Consider the following 19474-nt stretch of genomic DNA (forward strand, 5'->3'; position numbering starts at 1 on the left):
CTTTTTTAAAATGCAGGTTTTGGATCAGTACATCATAGGGCCTGAGATTCTGCATTTCTGACAAGCTCCCAAGCGATAGCAGTGCTTCTATTCAGTGGACCACATGTTGGATAGCAGGGTTCTGTAATATCCATCATAACATTAGAGGTAAAGGTTTTTAATCCTAGCTGTTTATCAGAATTGCCTTAGAGCCTTTAAAATATATAGATGCCAGGCACTGCTTTCTACTTACTGAATTGGATCCCCAGATGTAGAAAAGCTCAACATCTATATATTTGAAAAGCACTACAGGGGGCTGGATCACACCTGTAAACCTAGCCCTTTGGGAGGCCGAGGCATGTGGATCACTTAAACGAGGAGTTCAAGACCAGCTTGGGCAACATATTGAGACCCTGTCTCTACCAAAAAGCCAAAACAAAACAAAACATAAAACAATTAGCCAGGCATGATGACCTGTGCCTGTGGTCCCAGGTGCTCAAGAGGCCAAAGTGGGGGCCGAGCCTGGGAGGTTGAGGCTGCAGTGAACCATGATCATGCCACTGTACTCCAGCTTGGGCAACCGGGTGAGACCCTATCTTAAAATAAAAGCAAAAAAAGTACCACAAGTGATGCTGATGGGCAGCTTCTATTAAGCACCACTGAATTAAAATAATAAAAGTTAGGGGTAAGAATGCGTCATGCTTTATAGGGATATCTGAAAGAGCAACAGTTAGGTTTCATGTAGATGGTTACTAGCCATCTCTGCTTTTGAATTTTTTTTTTTTTTTTTTTTAGTTTTGCAGTTCTGAATGGTTTTCAGATTAGTACTTTCAGATGATTTAAGAATATGTGGTAAGTTGTAGACATAACTCATTTATAGCTTATTTTTATATATAGTCTAGAATGCCTTTTTAGGCCATATTTTGTTCACAGGTGATAGTCTAGTAAACATTTTTAAGCAAAAATGGACATTGGTCCGATGCAGTGGTTTACACCTGTAATTGGGAGCACTTTGGGAGGTTGAAGTGGGAGGATCACTTGAGATTAGGAGATCTAAACTACCCTACACAACATAATGAAACCCTACCTCTACAAGAAAGTTTAAAAATTAGCTGGGTGTCCTGCTGTGGTGGCTCACACCTATAATCTCAGTACTTTAGGATGCTGAGGCAGGAGGATTCCTTATGCCCAGGACTTCGAGACCAGCCTTGGCAATGTAATGGGACCCTGATTCCTCCAAAAAGTAAAATAATTAACCAAGCATGGTAGTACACACCTGTAGTCCCAGCTACTTGGGAGCCTGAGACAGGAAGATTTTGAACCCAGGATGCTGAGGCTGCAGTAAACTGTAATCGTGCCATGCACCCAGCCTGGGTAACAGAGCAAGACCCTGTCTAAATAAAAAAAAAGAAGAAAGAAAAGTTAGCCTAGTGTGGCGGTGTGAGCCTATAGTTCCAGCTACTGGGAGGCTGAGTTGGGCGGATCACTTGAGCCCAAGAGTTCAAGACTGCAGTGAACTATGACTGTGCCACTGTACTCCAGCTTGGGTGACAGAATAAGATCCTGTCTCGAAAAAAAAAAATATTAATTAAAAAAAATAAAATGTAGACATTTACCAAATCATAGAGATGTTGCTAGCTTCTGGCACTACTGGCGTCAATGAGTCAAAAATAATTTTATCAGGACTCTGTCCCCTTCTCTTTCTGTGTCTCTGTTCTCCTCTATGTTGACTTTATTTTGGGCAGTCTTTTTCTGTATGTGGTGACAAAAGTGGCTAAATAGCTTATGACTCACATCTTACCAATTTAGCAACCTTTGAATATACGTTCTCTCAAAGATATGACAGAGCCTAATTGTCCCATCATAGGCTAAAGACCCATTTCTGGCACCAGAGGGTCACAGGATCAAGTACCTATGAACCACATGGAATAAATAAGATTATTCGAAAACTGGTGAAGAGTGATTCCTCAAAAGATGCTGGGCAGCCCATATATATGTCTACTCTACCATTTGGAGGTTATTTGTTAACATACACAGTGTAGCTTTAAGTAACTTGAATTTTGCTTTGTTTCTCCCTTTTGGGTGTGTCCATATTGGTGCGAAAATAAAATAATAGGAATAGGCAAATTGTCCACGGCTGATGGTAAAGCCTTTGCAGATCCTGAAGTACTCCGGAGGTTGACATCGTCTGTTAGTTGTGCGTTGGATGAAGCTGCTGCTGCACTTACCCGTATGAGAGCTGAAAGCACAGCAAATGCAGGGCAGTCGGACAAGTAAGTACATTTTTGCTGCAACCAGTATGAATTCATTTTCTTAAAAATAATAGCAAATAGCTAACATTTACTGAGCATTTATTTTGTGCCTGGCTGGCACTGTGTTAACCACTTGACATCTGATGTCTTTATTTAGATTCACAAAAACTTTATAAGGTATAGATTTTGTTTTTACTCTCATTTTACAGATAAAAAGTTAGAGAGGTGAGTAACTTAAGATCAAATAGATAATAAGTGGCAGAGCACCAGTGTCTTTCTGACTGTAAGACTGAGGCCTAGTCAATATGTTATAAAAGACTTTTTGCTTATTTAGATTTTTTTTTTTTTTTAATGTGTTGGTGACAAGTAAATGTTTTACAATTAGGCCATTTTCCAGTTCATTTGCATAGTTCTGAACATTTTAAAGGGTGAGGCTTTTATTTGTTTATTTGCTTTATGAAGTCTTAAAGGAAGTCATAGATCTAGTTCCTGTAACTTGAGTATGAGTCCAGGGACTTTATTATTTTATATCCTATAATTCCTTGTATACAGATAGTACTTTACAGTTAGTAAGGGCTCAGTAAATGTTTTGTGACATGACATTTTAAGCTGTTCTGAAGATGTTATCCAATAAAAATCACACCATCTCATATATAAACACAATTATGGATGTATATTAAAAAATGGAAGCCAGGCGCGGTGGCTCACGCCTGCAATCTCAACACTTTGGGGGCCAAGACAGGCGGATCACCTGAGTTCAGGAGTTCAAGACCAGCCTGACCAACATGGAGAAACCCCGTCTCTATTAAAATACAAAAATTAGTCAGGTGTGGTGGCGCATGCCTGCAATTCCAGCTACTCGGGAGGCTGAGGCGGGAGAATCGCTTGAACCTGGGAAGTGGAGGTTTTGGTGAGCCGAGATTGCACCATTGCACTTTAGCCTGGGCAACAAGAGCGAAATTCCGTCTCCAAAAAAAAAAAAAGGAGTGACAAGAAAAATGGATAGATACTTCAAGGAAGCAGCTAGAAAAGATTCATTAATACATGTTACCATTTTCAACCCTTGGTGGCTTCTTTTTGCCTCCTCTAATAAAATGAAGCCATTTTATTTATTTTAGCAAGTGCCTTAAAACAATTGAGACCATCTGAATATTCTGTTGTATTTGGGTTTAGAGAGTAAATTATAGCATTTAAGAATTCTCTTTTGTCTAACGGTGTTTTCATACAACATTTTTAAGAGTATAAAAGAGAAGTTATATAGTATTAACAAGGTCATGAATTTGCTGTTTCTCTTGGCTCTTTATTAGTGTTCATTCATCTAGATTTTTGTGTCTGTATTAACTTGCTTTACCATTCTTCTCGTAGGTTAACTCCCTTCTTCAGTTAACCTCGGTTTCTATTCCATAGTAAATGTTCGGTTTTACTAGCCTAAAATATTATTGGTTATCTCCAAATATTTTTTAATGTGGTGCCTGCTAAGATTGGCAAGAGAGAAAATTTAAAACACCATGAAGGGTATACTAAAACCAGTTAAAGCAGGAAATAGAATACAAAAATAAAAAGTCACAGATTATTTTGCATTGAAAATACTGGAATTTAACAGAAAAAAAATAGAACATATTTGTGACAATTATATTTATTCAACAAAGTTTGAGAAAGATGGTAGACTTATGTGCAGTGAGTACTGTGTGCCACATTTTTATATTAGTTAAGGACAGTGCCATGTGCGAGGCTTAATATACCCTTTGCCTACAAGTTCTTAAGTTCAGCTGTTACTAGAGTAGATCCTCTAAGGTTGTTTTAAAGCTGATATACACACGTGGAAATAGTATGAAAAATTCAAATGATAATGTAGATTAGGGTATATGCATAAAGAAGTGAAAGAGACAGAGACTACTTTGAAAGAGAGAAAAGGTACGCACTTACACAGGAAATGTCTTACGGGAAGGATTTGTCCTAAACATGCTTAAAAATTATAGAGAGCATTGAGTCTAGGGACTGTCAGTGTCCTGTGAAATGGGAAATCAGAAGAGATGTTTAAAAGACAAATTTATTTAGTACTGGTTGAGACCTTCACTTTTTGTAAGGGGAAAATATAATTAACATGTAAATAAAATATATAGTATGGCACATAATAAAATAATAACTATGGGAAAAATTTAAAGGAAAGTACTAAGGCAGTGGTTGGGTTGGAGGTTATCTTAGTTCATTTTCTGTTGCTTGTAACAGGATTCCTGAAACTGGGCAAGAAAAGGAATTTATTTCTTACATTTATGGAGGCTGAGAAGTCCATGGTCAAGGGGCTGCATTTGGTGAGAGCCTTCTTGCTGGCAGGGACTCTCTGCAGAGTCCTGAGGCAGCACAGGCCATCACTTGGCAAGTAGGCTAAGTGTGCTAGTTCAGGTTTCTCTTCCTTTTATAAAGCCTACCCAGTCTCACTCCATGATAACTAATTAATTCATTTACCCATTAATCCATTAATTCATGAATGGGTTAACCGATTCATGAAGACAAAGCCCCCATGACTCAGTCACCTCTTAAAGGCCCTACCTCTCAATATTGCCACATTTGGGATTAAATTTCACATGACTTTTGGAGAGGACAAAATAAACCATAGCAGAGGTCATGTTACATTTTTTAATAGCGTGGTCAAGGAAGTCCTCACTTAAAATGATGGCTTTCTAGGAAAGACCTGAAATAGGGAAGAGAGTGAGACATGTCTGAGAGAGGAGCTGTCTTGGCACAGGAAGAGCAAATGCAAATATTTGGAGGTTGGAGCTTATTTAGCATATGTGATGAATAGCAAGAAGACCAATGTGGCCAAAGTGGAAGGAATAAGGGTGAGAGAGTAGGAGATAAAGCCAGAGAAGTAAAAGGGAAGAGGAATACCTGCCACAGGGCAGATCTTGTAAGGATTTCGGCTTTTACTGTGAGTGACATTATAGGCCAGTGGAGGGTTCTGAGTAGAGGAATGACGTGTTCTACTTTTCTTTTCTTTTTTTTTTTTTTGAGACAAAGTCTCGCTCTGTCACCCAAGCTGGAATGCAGTGGTGCCATCCTGGCTCACTGCAACCTCTGCCTCGTGGGTTCAAGCTGTTCTCCTGCCTCAGCCTCCCAAGTAGCTGGGACTATAGGCAAACACTACCATGCCCAGCTAATTTTTTTGTATTTTTAGTAGAGACGGAGTTTCACTGTGTTAGCCAGGATGGTCTCGATCTCCTGACCTCATGATCTCCCCGCCTCAGCCTCCCAAAGTGCTGGGATTACAGGCATGAGCCACCGCACCCGGCCAACATGTTCTACTTTCCTTTACAGAAGATCTCTCTGGTTGCCTTGTTGAAAAGAGCCTGAAGGAGAGCAAGTAGTGTGAAGGCAAGGAGACTGGTTAGGAGGCTTTGCCGTATCTGAGACAAAGATGTTGGTCTTAAATCTGGGTGATGGTAATAACAGAGGTATAGAAAAGTGATTATCTGTAGGTGCCTTTAGTATCTGAAGTGAAAGGGCCATATTTTAAGAGGATAATAAAAGAATTGAGTTATATTTGAAATAAAAAGAATATTAACAGCCCTGGATTTAGTTTTAGGATTATTTTATACAAAAGTGAGAATCTTTAGAAATGTCTACAATTGGAATTGTTTTGGTAAGTTTATGGGGCATACACTTTTCTCTCAGTTTAATGTCTTGTTACTTTGTGTGTGATTTCTATAAACTTTTATGTTTTAAAATTTTATGTTCTTTCTTCACTTACCAGTAAATTAGACTTTATCCTTCAGTTGCATAACTGAAAACATTTTGGAATATTGGTAATTTTAATTCAGTGCCATTGATATGTAGATTGTAAAAAACTCAGTGAATTCAATCATCTTTGGCTTTTTTGTTATGAATCATACTGAAATAACCATCCTTGTTGAGCACTAAGGTTAGCATTAGCCTATTCTCACTCTGCTATAAAGAACTACCTGAGACTGGATAATTTATGAAGAGAAGAGGTTTAATTGACTCGAAGTTCCACAGGCTGTACAGGAAGCATAGTGGGGAGGTCTCAGAAAACTTACAATCATGGTGGAAGGCAAAGGGGAAGCAAGCATGTCTTACCATAGTGCAGCAGGAGAGAGAAAGAGCAAAGATCTTTTAAACAGCCAGATCTCATGAGAACTCCCTCATTATCATGAGAACAGCAAGGGGGAAATCTGCTGCCATGATCTAATCACCTCCCACCAGGTCCCTCCCCCAACACTGGTGATTACAATTCAACATGAGATTTGGGTGGGGACATAGAGCCAAACCATATAACTATAGAGATTTGACATAAATATCCAATACTCTGGCTGGGTGTGGTTGTTCACATCTGTAATCCTAGTGCTTGAGGCCAGGAGTTTAAGGCTGCAGTAAGCTGATTGCATCACTGTACCCACTCCTGGGTGACAGAGCAAGACTCTGTTTCTAAACAGCAAAAAACAAAACAACCAAAAACAATATTTACGCTGTGCAATTTTTTAATATTCTTATATTCTGGTATTGTGATATTCTTTCCCTAATAGCCGCAGTTTGGCAGAAGCCTGTTCAGAAGGAGATGTAAATGCTGTGCGAAAGTTACTTATTGAAGGGCGAAGTGTAAATGAACACACAGAGGAAGGGGAGAGCCTCCTTTGCTTAGCTTGTTCTGCTGGATACTATGAGCTTGCACAGGTTCGTATTATCAAAATAAAGCTTATTTGTTGTTTTTTATAAAACTGGCTTGCTTACTAAGGAAATAATAAAATAAATCTTTCCAACCATTTGGATTATTTCAACAAATAGTTTTGTTAGATAAATTTTGTGTGCTTATAGCTCTTTTACTACGACTAGGTAGACATTATATAAATACATGCGTTCAGAGTTTTTTGATGATTATCATTTCTTAATATCTTTTTAAACTATTTTTCTCTCATAAGGTTTTGTTGGCAATGCATGCAAATGTGGAAGATAGGGGAATCAAAGGTGACATTACACCTTTAATGGCTGCTGCTAATGGAGGACATGTCAAAATTGTGAAGTTGCTGCTAGCTCATAAAGCAGATGTTAATGCACAGTCTTCAACAGGTCATGCATATTTCTTTTTCAGTTTTGCTAAGTAGTAGCATCATTTGGTAATAGTGGTTTTGCATGAAGGTGATGTTTAGTGCTAATTTTTCAGTTCTCTTATTTCTTAGATGTGCTACATATTCTCATACATCTGTGTATGAATTTTGAAGTATATAGAATATATTTTGAATGATAGTCTTCCTGTTTTGTTTATGAGGGCAATTGGCCTTTTAAGGTTCTTTAAGATAAAAGTAAAACACTGACCCAGTTAGACGGACCACTCTCTTGGAAATTGAGAGGTGTGGGCTGTAGTGCTCAAACCCATGTGTCCAGTTTTTTAGGAGAGGAATGGGAAGATATGGAGAACAAAAGGTTGTGGAACAAAAGAATAGTTCATTGTTTCCTACTGTCACTAAATTGTGGCCCATAGAAAAAGTATTGTGAAAACATTGTGTCCTGAAGAACAGCATAACTTTAGTCTAAAATATATATATATATATGTATTTTCAAATTTGGGCCTAGACAGATTTGTGTAAAAGTTCTAAAATTTCATGGAAATATTTTGTGCATTTCCTTCATGCAGATTTTTCAAATTTATTAAATGTTTTTTAAGATCATGTTCTGATTTAAAGGGATTTTTAGAAACTCTTGTTTACCCAGAAGGTTGATTTTTCTTGTAATATGGGAAATTTTTATCAGCAGAAAAGTTTTAGAAATTATTGAATTCAATTCCAGATGTAGAAATTTGAATTTGATCAGTTAACTAGTATTTAAAGTTGTAATGAAAACATATATGATTAAAAGGTATAGTATAAGGTATGCATATGATGAATAATTTTAAGTTAGAAACATTAAAATAAAAAAAAAAAACTTGTGAAGCATTTCTCTGGTAATCATTAAAACAAACAACTTTTTTCTCATCTTAAGGTAAAACTTAGCTCCAGGGCAGACTTGTCCAGTTCTTTTACAACTCTCCAATCTGGATAAGTGTATATGATTTTCCACATGTATTTGACTTTGGTTTTAAATGGAGAAGGAGAATAGGGAGTTGATTTCAGAAAGATAAAATGCAGTAGGAAAGGAATTTTATATATAGATATATATTTACATATATGTATGTGTAATTTAATATTTATTATGGTTATAGTCTTTCATTTCCATTTTCTTAATGTAAATTAGCACTTTGATTTATTTTGGTATTTTATGTTAATATATTTTTATTTTTCCTAATTAAAATAGGCAATACAGCACTTACATATGCTTGCGCTGGAGGCTATGTAGATGTTGTAAAGGTGCTCTTGGAATCCGGTGCTAGTATTGAGGACCATAATGAAAATGGTCATACCCCTCTTATGGAAGCTGGAAGTGCTGGACATGTGGAAGTAGCCAGATTGCTGCTAGAAAATGGGGCTGGCATTAATACGCATTCCAATGAATTTAAAGAGAGTGCCCTTACCTTAGCTTGTTACAAAGGTACAGTATAAACCTTTCTTGAAACAAAGTTTTTAAACATGTGAAATTATAATTATTTTATGTGATCTTGTTTTTAAATTAAAAAATAAAACATAATAATAGTATATAGTATGTACTTAAAATGTTGTTTACAGTGTTTCAGTTTGTTTACTATTTAAATTTTAAAAATATAGATTTAACATTATAAACATTGTCACTGAAAAATGAGTATTAATTGATCTAATTTTTATCAGAAACAGTTCTTTTAATATGAACTGTATAATAGCTTTCATGTCGAGAAGATTTTGCTTGGTATGAAGGGGTACATGGTATTTTAAATGATGTCAATGAACCTGAAAATATTGATAGTATAGAAAATGCCCTCCTTTGGCAGGCCGGACAGTTGCCTGGAAAGATGTTTGGTCTGTAGATAATTACTGTTCTATATTCTAGATTGTTAAAACACAGCCACAGAGCTGAACATTTTTTAGACTCCACATATATGGCAGATAAATGGCTGTAAAGTAAGATGTTTTACTTTTTAAGAAAGTAAATTAAGAAAATCTTTTATTAAGAAAGTTTTTTGGGCCAGGTGCGGTGGCTCAAGCCTGTAATCCCAGCACTTTGGGAGGCTGAGACGGGCGGATTACGAGGTCAGGAGATCAAGACCATCCTGGCTAACACAGTGAAACCCTGTCTCTACTAAAAAAAATACAAAAAACTAGCCGGGTGAGGTGGCGGGCGCCTGTAGTCCCAGCTACTCGGGAGGCTGAGGCAGGAGAATGGTGTAAACCCGGGAGGCGGAGCTTGCAGTGAGCTGAGATCCGGCCACTGCACTCCAGCCTGGGCGACAGCGAGACTCCGTCTCAAAAAAGAAAAAAAAGAAAGTTTTTTATTTAAAAAACAAAAAAAACATGCAATTTTGTGTTTGTTTAGCCATTCAAGTCTATGTTTTATGCCATATATCTATATAGTTGTCCCATATTATTTACATCATAAATTCTTGACCCCTAGGCATCAAGAAAAAGCTTTTGCAAAACCTAGTAAAAAATTTAAGGAAGCACTCATTCTCAGTGACTAACCTTTCACTTGCACAAGCTTTCATGTGAGTGGCTCCTTAAATTTTGCACCCTGTGCTTTGATTTCCTCACCCTAGTTCTGGCCTTAGTGTTGTTTTGTTCTATATAAGAGTAGCCAGGGTTGTGTGATGCCTTTTGGAATAATTTCATTTATAAACATGAAAATAATCCTTATATATTTGGATTAATTGACTAAAATTTAACTTAAATTTGAAAAATATAGTTTATTTATAAAGTGCTTTTGATTATCTCATGTTAATAGATTTTCACATAGGGAGCACAACTGAGGTCCCTTAGTTCCCTTCCCCAACCCTGTTTACAGTTAGGCAGAGGCTGATCTTCATTGGGAGGAGAGGAGGTGAGCCTTGGGGGTGGGCTGATTGGGTGGCTCTCTCCCCTTCTCACAAATACTTTTGAACCCAGTACTGGCTGCATTTCACTACTGAGTCCCTGCTGGCCAGAGAGCTTTGAGATGGGGCTGCATGTAACTCCTCTCCCCTCTCCCCTTTGCTTGTAGCCCCACCCTGCTATCCAAAAGGGGCATCTGAGGTTGGGGCTTGCAGGCTTTAATTAGAAGCTGGATAGCGAACTGAGCTGGTGGAGAACATCTCTACTACTTCCAGGTATCCATGGACCCCTTTCCCTTCCTCTCTTTCTGGTGAGGTTTCGTATGATGTAGACTGACAAGGAGGAGTTGGGGAAGAGAGGGAAGTCAGGCTGAGACTAAGCACTAATGTGGGTTTTGGGGAGGGGAGAATCACAGAGAGAAAAAGGGATGGTAGGTAGTTGGCAAATACAAGACATGGCAGATACTACACTTACTCACCGAAGTAAATTTTGTTTAACTGTTTACCTGTGACTTCACTATCTGTCCTTCTCCTGCATCCCAGTTGAATAAGAATTGATTGTAGCTGATTCTAAATAAAGCTGGAAAAAAATAAATAATTTTTCTATTGTTTTTTGCATAGAATCTGAAGTCTTTTTTAAATTATAATTTGTCTTCTGCTTTTTAACTACTTTATATGGTATCTTTATCTGAACTGAAGCATATGGTTTATTTGAAACTGCATATAAAAAAAAAGAAACTGCATAAATGTGTGTACATGTTTATGTTATAATTAAGTATATAAATATAAATTAAATGGTGTGGTTTGAAGAATATTTTTATACATACAGTTCCCAGTTTATAAGCATGTTTTTCCTAAAATGTTTCTGAGTTAGGTATTGGAACTTTAAATACATTTTCTCACAGAAATGACTGATCATTATCTCAGGCTACTAGTTCATGAAAACTGATTTATTCCATAGCATAAATAAAATAACTATAACATACCTGGGCTCTTAAAAGGTTGTAGAGGGAACATTTTGGGTGTTGGATTTTAATGGCATCTTTGTTCACCTCCAGCAGGGACTCTAGTAGCAGCAGTTTCTAGGGCAGTAGAGTAAGGGGTAGAACAGCAAGATCACTTGTGTAATTTGTGTTCTACAGTTAAGGGTAGCTTCTAGTTGACTTTATTATGCTTATAAATTTAATGCTGTAAGTTAAATATAACTTTTCAAAATATTATAATTTTAAAAATTATTTTGGAATAATAAAATATTTTTAAGTAATCTTGTACACTTTTGGTTTAGGACACTTAGAGATGGTGCGATTTCTTTTGGAAGCAGGCGCGGATCAAGAGCATAAAACAGATGAAATGCACACTGCTCTAATGGAGGCTTGCATGGTAAGATTAATAAATATGCGAAATATGTTTATATATTAACCAGGGAGAGACAGAGTAGTATACAATGAATGCCTTTTCAATGAGTGCTACGATTCTGTTTGTCAGAACCTTATTGAATCAGTTGTACAAAATTAACTTCTATTAAAGTTATTTTCTGAAGCTTTACAATGCTACCTGCATTTTCTTAGTCTCACATAGCTATACTGGTTTTATATAGTTGTCATCACCAAAGTGACTCTTGTAAAGATTGGCTGAGGATATGAAAAAGGAAAATATGGCCAGGCTTGGTAGCTTACGACTGTAATCTCAGCATTTTGGGAGACCAAGGTGGGAGGATTGGATTAACAAATTAAAATGGAGGCCAGCAGTTCAAGACCAGCCTGGCCAACATACCAAGACACCCTGTCTATTTTCAAAAATGTTAAAAAAAAGAAAAAAGGAAATGTAATTCAGAGTATGTACGTTATTAATAAGCATAACATACCTCAAACCAATAAATAGACTAAACACAAATTTTAAAGTAGAGCATAATTTGTGTTACATAATTTCCCCTCTCTCATGGTCTTTTCTGAGCCCTAGATTGTCTTTTGAAGAGCTGTATTTTAGAGTTTGTATTCGGGAATGGCTCATAACAGTACTCTTAAACCTTTGTGTCTTAGTTTATGATTTATGACACAGAAGTGGATCAAAATATTATAGAAAAATTTATGAGGGGAACATGCCAACGGTAGAAAGGGCCACAAAAGAATCTGAAGTTTCTTGTCTCATCTCCCCTTCAGAGAATAATTATTGAAAGGATGTTAAATTTTATTTACTAGTTTTTAAAATATTAGGTAGCCATATAAGACTTGAGTTATCTGTTGTTTTCCTTATTGCCATCTTAGTGTTTGCTTTAGCAAATTATTTTTGTAACAAATAAAAGTTTTTCTAAGCTTTTGAGTTCTTCATCTGTAAAATGAGGAAAATATCTTTCCCTGGAGTTGTGAGGATTAAATGAGATAATGGGTATAAAACACATTAATAGTATTAACAGTAACAGTTTTAAAAGTTCCCCGTCATAAGGAAATTTAATCATTCTTGCCACTCCTTACTGAGGAAATAGCCTGTGTGTAGATTAAGAAATTAAAATGGAATAATCTGTAGATCTAGCCAACATGCGCTGGAAGTAAATATTGTAAGTGAAAGGTATTAGTAGGGGCCAGACATGTGAAAGACTTGCTATAATACTGAGTTTTTAAACTAGGATTTAAAGGAAATGTAGGAGTTCACTATTAAGGAAGAATATTCAGCAATGAAGAAATAGCAAAGTAATCAAACTAATAAGACATTAGATTCTTCTCTACAAATTGAAAAAGAAAAAAAAGTAGTAAGACATTAAAGTTGTGTAGTGTGACAAGCATGGAGGCAAAAATGGGCATGGTATGTTTGAAAGAATATGTCTGGGAGATAACATATAGATGGAAAAAATTATTGACGGACAAAAAGAAGGGAAAAGAGGGCCTTGAAGTTGCCAGTAATTAAGAAAGGAGTGGGAAAAGGTGACCAGTAAATGAGACAGAATATAGAATTTTCTTTTTTTATTCATTTTTGAGACAGAGTCTCACTCTTTTCTCAAGCTGGAGTGTAGTGGCATAATCGTGGCTGACTACAGCCTCAACTTGCTAAGCTCAAATGATCCTTCCTCCTCAGCCTCTTGAGTAGCTGGGACAAGTGCATACCACCACATCTGGATAATTTTTGTGTTTTTTGTAGAAATGAGATCTCACCATTTTGCCCAGGCCTGTCTCAAATTCCTGGGCTCAAGCAATCCTCCTGCCTCAGCCACCCAAAGTCCTGGGATTACAGGCGTGAGCCACCACACCTGGCCCTTTTCATAATTTCACTGGTACTGGGATGATGAGCAATACAGAAAGTACCATGTACACATTGTGTTCACCTAACACAGCATGTATCCTTCCCCCACTTCTCCAAAAAGGGTTGCATTTTTTTCTAACTAATCAAAAGTTTGCTTATCCTTAAAGATTCTTATGAAAATTCTTCTTTCCCTCTCTAAACTTTATCCTTTTAGCATTTAAGTTTGTGCCATACAGTGTTGATATTATCTGTGGTCTCATTATAGTCTCTTATTTCACATACTTACTGTTTTTTTTTTTTTTTTCTAATGGTAAATAACCTTCTTGATCGAAGGTATCATGTTTCTACTTATTTTATATTTTCAATCTCTATTTCCCTCTTCTATGTTAACAGAATATAGGCAGTGCATAATAAATACTGATTTACTCAACTATTAAATGTAGATCTATTTCTATTTGAGTGGAGATAGATAAACTTCAGTGTATAGTAATTGAAAAGGCTTCAGGTTTTCCAAGGTTTTTTTAATGGTGCTGATTTAATTTTTTAAATTGTATTATGATTAGGATGGCCATGTTGAAGTAGCTAGGTTACTTCTTGACAGCGGTGCCCAAGTGAACATGCCTGCTGATTCATTTGAGTCACCATTAACTTTGGCTGCATGTGGTGGGCATGTGGAACTTGCGGCTTTACTTATTGAAAGAGGAGCTAGCCTGGAAGAGGTCAATGATGAAGGTTATACACCACTGATGGAAGCAGCTCGAGAAGGACATGAAGAAATGGTGGCATTACTTCTAGGTCAAGGTAACCATATCTATCAAGACACTAAAGTATAAATGTGTAAAACCTAAGAGTATAATTTTATAAAATTGGATTTTAGTATTTCAGCTTTCTAGTAGAGTTGCAATGAGCTGTTACACTAACCAGTGAAGTATTTACTGTGAAAATGACTCCCATACTGTGTTAAACAAAAGCAAAGAAACTTCTTTAATATACAGCTTTCAGAGACATCATGTGCTATATGTGAATGAAAAACAGAACTGGTATTGGCAAGACTTGTGAGTTAAATAGGGAAATATAAGAGTCAACATTTCTAAAAGTAATAGATCAAGAGAATGTATTCCTTTGGGGGCAGAATACCTACTAATAAATATTTAATATATCTAGTGTTTTATAAAACCGTATGGGAAACCATGCCTTAAAGACTAACTTGATGAGAGTGCAAGAATGCACACACATTAGAAGCTGTCAAGGGGCTCAGTACATAAACTTCTCTTTTGGGAAAAGTGAAACAATTACTTCACTATGTTAAGGTATCTTCAGTTTAGAAGTAATCTCCCATCTCTGTATTTGTAGCATGATTTTATTTTTCTTTCAGTAGTGAAGTTTTTGTCTGGACAAATTTAAGAGGAATGAAACTTTAAAAAAATTTTTTGTTTTTATTTAGAGGTAATGTTGACTATGATTTTTAAAGCATAGGTTTTGGAGCAGACTTCTTAGGTTGAATCACAGCTCCACTGCTTGCCAATTTTATAACTTTAGGCAAGTTTCTAACCTTCTGTGCCTCAGTTTTCTCATGTGTAGAGTTGTTGTGACAGTTAATACGTATATATAAAGCTCATAGAACAGTGCTTGTCATATAGAGCCTGTTAAGTACTAGCTATAGTGATGGTGGTAGTGTTGATGACGATAATGTTGTGACCTTGTATAAGTTAAATAACTTCAGTTTCCTTAGCTGTAAAATGGAACTAATAATAGTAATAATAATACCTAAACAAGTTGTAAAATGCTTTGATATTGCCTGGGAAATAGTAAGAGCTTATTGAATGTTAAGATTTTTATTATCATCTTCGTCATCATCACCAGTATCTTTATCATTTTTGAATCACTATAATGAGAGGATGTAGCTTATATTTTTGAGTTCTTTTATCACCTGACTTGTACCTTCTAGCTGAGTAAATATTACTCCAGCTGTGGTACATCAAATCTGGAGGTGGTTTTAATAGTTTTATTTATTTTTATTTTTAACTGCCTTAGGAGTTAGGAGAGAGGCACTTTCTTATTTATCATAGTAATATAAATGTTCATTTTTGAGATATAGTTTATTAAGAAACAATCATGTTTTTCATATCTCTGGAATAAGTTAATGACTTTCTTTAAATAATTGGAATCTTTATTTTAGGAGCAAATATCAATGCACAGACAGAAGAAACTCAAGAAACTGCCTTGACTCTGGCTTGCTGTGGAGGCTTTCTGGAAGTGGCAGACTTTCTAATTAAGGCAGGAGCCGATATAGAACTAGGGTGTTCTACCCCTTTAATGGAAGCTGCTCAAGAGGGTCATTTGGAGTTAGTTAAATACTTATTAGCTGCAGGTAGGCATTTTTGCATTTGGGAGAAGTTTTTTGCCTGATTTATTTAACTAAAAATGTCATGTGCAAATGTTTTTATGATGCTATGATACACTGAATGTGTGAGTTTAAGAAAAAGTGTGATATACCTTTGTATGTATTCTGAGCAGTTTACCTTACTGCTGTTTGAAGTATTTGCAGCTTTAATTTCAACCAGTTTTGTTTGTAAATTTTTTAATGCCTACAATGTTCTCTGTTTCTAGAAATGAATAAGGTGTTTTTGTTTTTGTTTTTAATGAGTAAGGTTTTAATTTGTTTAACTTGAGGAGATATGACTTATACAGAAGAAGTTTTTATTTCCATCATATATTACATGTCTTATGGCTCTTTTAAGTCTATGTATTATTTGTTGACACTACTACAGGAGCTAACGTTCATGCAACAACAGCAACAGGGGATACAGCACTAACATATGCCTGTGAAAATGGTCATACTGATGTAGCAGATGTCTTACTTCAGGCAGGCGCAGATCTGGTAAGCTATTTAGTTTTTAAATCTTAATAGTTAACAATAAGAAATTAATTTTAAATTATGGAGAGTCTAGACAAAAGGTATTTCTTTACTTTCAGTTTTATGGGTTTTTTTTTTTTTTTTTTTTTTTTTTTTGCCATTCTTTCTCTCACTTACTCACATTTTTTCCCACACTGTTTAGTGTCCATTCTTTTTTTTCCTTAATAGGGTTATTCACTGCATTATCCCTCATTTTCCATATTAAAAGGAAATTTTTGTGTTACAGATATTAATGCAGATTAATTTTCACTTAGGTATTTATTTGTAGAAGTTTTTCTGATTTGGTATAAAAAGGCAAATGTGGCTTAGAGGAATTTCAATATTGCTTAGGAAATAAATTATGCCTACAATATTCAGAACATTATTAAATAATAGAAGAGTTTATAAATGCTTAATAAATAATCTTTTCCCTTCAGTACTTTATAATTTTAAGGAAAATAATAGGTGACATAAATACTGAGGTTATTATAAGAGATGTTGTAGTGAAAGTGCAGAGTAAAGAAGCTCAAAAGGTAAAGCGGTCATCTGATGTATTATTTTGGGGTAGTTAAAGTTTGGACAGATAGATATGGCAGTGTTGTGGCTAAAGAGGTATTTCAATTGGAAAAAATGTTATGAGTGAAGCCTGAGGGGTGAGGAATCATAAAGCAACTGTGTGTGGGTAGAATAGGTGGTCTTCCAGTCTAGCCTGCGAGGTAATAGGAATAAGACATCCAAAGGCCAATTTTAGTTAAAATGTGAGCACCCATATATTTATGGGCCTGAGATTCTAAGATTAATAAGCAACTGTGCTCTTTCCTTCATAGTTTATGACAAATTCATGTGCAGGCAGCAACAAGCCCCTCTTCAGTAATTAGTTTTATAAACTTAATAATTTATAATTTAACCTTTCTTTTGTTATTTATGAAAAGAAAATGTTGAATTAGATTATTGTTGGGGCCACTTAATGTTAGCACTAGGTCTAACAAGGGAGACATAAGCACACAACTAACTAGAATAGAACATGTATAATAAGTGCTTCAAGCTTGTTAGACTTAGAGCTTCTTCAGCATAAGAACTGTATTCCTGGTGTTTGCCACAATGGCTCTGAAACATACAGCAGTGTAATCTTTAGTACTTGGTTAGTTGATGGCAATTAGAAAAACCTAGGAAATGGCTTAAAGGAAAAATCAGAAATTGTTCATCAGATGTGAAGGTTTTTTTAAAAAAAGGAATAAAAAATGCCATACAAAAGATACTTTTTCTCAAATCTTTATTTTTTAAGATTGAAAATTTAAGATTGAAAATTTCACCAGTAGTGTTCTTGATTACTTATTAATCGTTAAGTATGCAGTAGAGTCGCCATCCTTTTGGGACCCAGAAAGCTCTTGTAACACCTTAGAGTTGATGGTTTTAGAAATATTTATCATTTTTATATAAGGGAAACGAGAGAGAATAGGAAGTCTGTAAAGAGATAGTAATGATATACTTACTGAAATTCATAGAGGTGGGATACACTCATGAGAGGAAGATAACTTGGAGTGGATGAGGATAATGCTCATTATATTGATTGTTCAGAGAAGGCTAGAGTACTATACGTGCATGTTCAAGTACTGCAATTCATTGTGTAGAGAGAGGGACAGATTACTCAGATGCATTTAGATGAGGACATCATGATCACGTGACTATAACTTCAGTTTTAAAATTATTTCCAGTGCTCACTTTGGCAGCACATATACTAAAATTATTTCCATAGAACGTGTTTATAATTTGATTTTTTTTAATTTAAAAATATATTTCTTAATTTCCTTCAAAGCATTATATTTAAATATTTAGATTCAGAAATCAGTCCAATTATTTTCCTTTTGATTTCCATGAAAAAGAATACTTGTTTACTGCAATTAAATGTCAATTAAGTCTTTTTTTTTTAAACAGGAACATGAATCTGAGGGTGGAAGGACTCCTTTAATGAAAGCTGCAAGAGCTGGTCATGTTTGTACTGTTCAGTTCTTAATTAGTAAAGGTAGGTTTGTATAAAACAGTTGTCTTTTTTTCAAAAGTATCTACCCCTGCCTTCATTTAGAGATTTAAGGATAAAGCTTTTTTGAAGGCAAGAGGGTATCATATGAGGATGGATGCTACTGACATTTAATGAATGGATAGTTGATAAACATGCTGCCATGCGCAGACCAGCTTCAAACTAGAAATAATTGTCATACCAAGTAGCACACTTGTTGAGAAACGTATAAAGGAAAGGGAAATTTCTCTGTGTCAAAACTGAAGATTTAGGTAACAAACTCTGCTGTGTTCATGTAATACAGTATTTTCTTGAAACCTGGAAGTTTATGATGTTTCTGCCACTAAAAAAGTTTGTGGTAAGTAACGTTTCTACTATTCCCCTGGTCCTATGTTTCCTTTTTTATAAAATATAGGGAGCTGGTTATAAATATAGTACAAAAAATGTTAACAATTGAAATGTGACAAATATGGCAAATTGCATGAGGATTTTCATTCATGATCAGAAATTTTAGTTTGAATATTAAAGACCTTAATGACCAAATAAAACAAAAGGGAGTATATTATTACTTTCTTTAAATTATTTCTTACGTGCTTACTATGAAAGTTCTAGTTCAGACAGTTTTTCATTCAGAGTTCATCATATTCTTAAGTATAAGAGATTACAGATTTTACTTTTGATTCTGCATTGATAAAAGAAAGAGGAAGCCAGGTGTGGTGGCTCACCCTTATAATCTCAGCACTTTGGGACCCCAAGTCAGGAGGATCCTTTGAGTCTTGGAGTTCAAGACTGGCCTGGACAAAACAGTGAGATTCTGTCTCTACAAAAAATTTAAAAATCAGCCAGGCATGGTGGCTTGCATCTGTAGTGCCAGCTAGTTGGGAGGCTGAGGTAGGAGAAGCACTCGGTCTCAGGAGTTCAAAGTAATAGTGAGCTATGATTGTGCCACTACACTCCAGCCAAGGTGACAGAGTGAGACCCTGTCTCAAAACACAAAAAGGTGTAGGTGATATACAATTTTAAAAGGCAGTAATATACCATTTTCTTCATATAATAATAGTAAAGAAATCTCAAGTTTATAATTGTTTATAGGTAAAGAAAATTTGAAATAACTTACTGTTGAAATTAAACATTTTGACATGCACTGGTGATAT

General features: G+C 35.6%; 1 protein-coding gene across 6 annotated transcripts in view; it reads left to right on the top strand.

The window, feature by feature from the left end:
- The window catches only part of ANKRD17 (ankyrin repeat domain 17), a 196329-nt gene that overhangs the window by 106348 nt on the left and 70507 nt on the right, over nt 1-19474 (top strand). For all 6 annotated transcript variants that reach the window (XM_033214471.1, XM_033214475.1, XM_033214474.1 and 3 more), the window contains exons 3-11: nt 2096-2252; nt 6773-6920; nt 7166-7313; nt 8535-8768; nt 11459-11553; nt 13971-14208; nt 15587-15778; nt 16179-16288; nt 18239-18326. In XM_033214471.1, the coding sequence (XP_033070362.1) occupies nt 2096-2252; nt 6773-6920; nt 7166-7313; nt 8535-8768; nt 11459-11553; nt 13971-14208; nt 15587-15778; nt 16179-16288; nt 18239-18326 (1410 nt within the window). The remainder of the gene's footprint in view (nt 1-2095; nt 2253-6772; nt 6921-7165; nt 7314-8534; nt 8769-11458; nt 11554-13970; nt 14209-15586; nt 15779-16178; nt 16289-18238; nt 18327-19474) is intronic.

Source organism: Trachypithecus francoisi, unplaced genomic scaffold (assembly GCF_009764315.1).
Source record: "Trachypithecus francoisi isolate TF-2019V2 unplaced genomic scaffold, Tfra_2.0 Lachesis_group1, whole genome shotgun sequence".
Lineage (NCBI taxonomy): Eukaryota > Metazoa > Chordata > Mammalia > Primates > Cercopithecidae > Trachypithecus > Trachypithecus francoisi.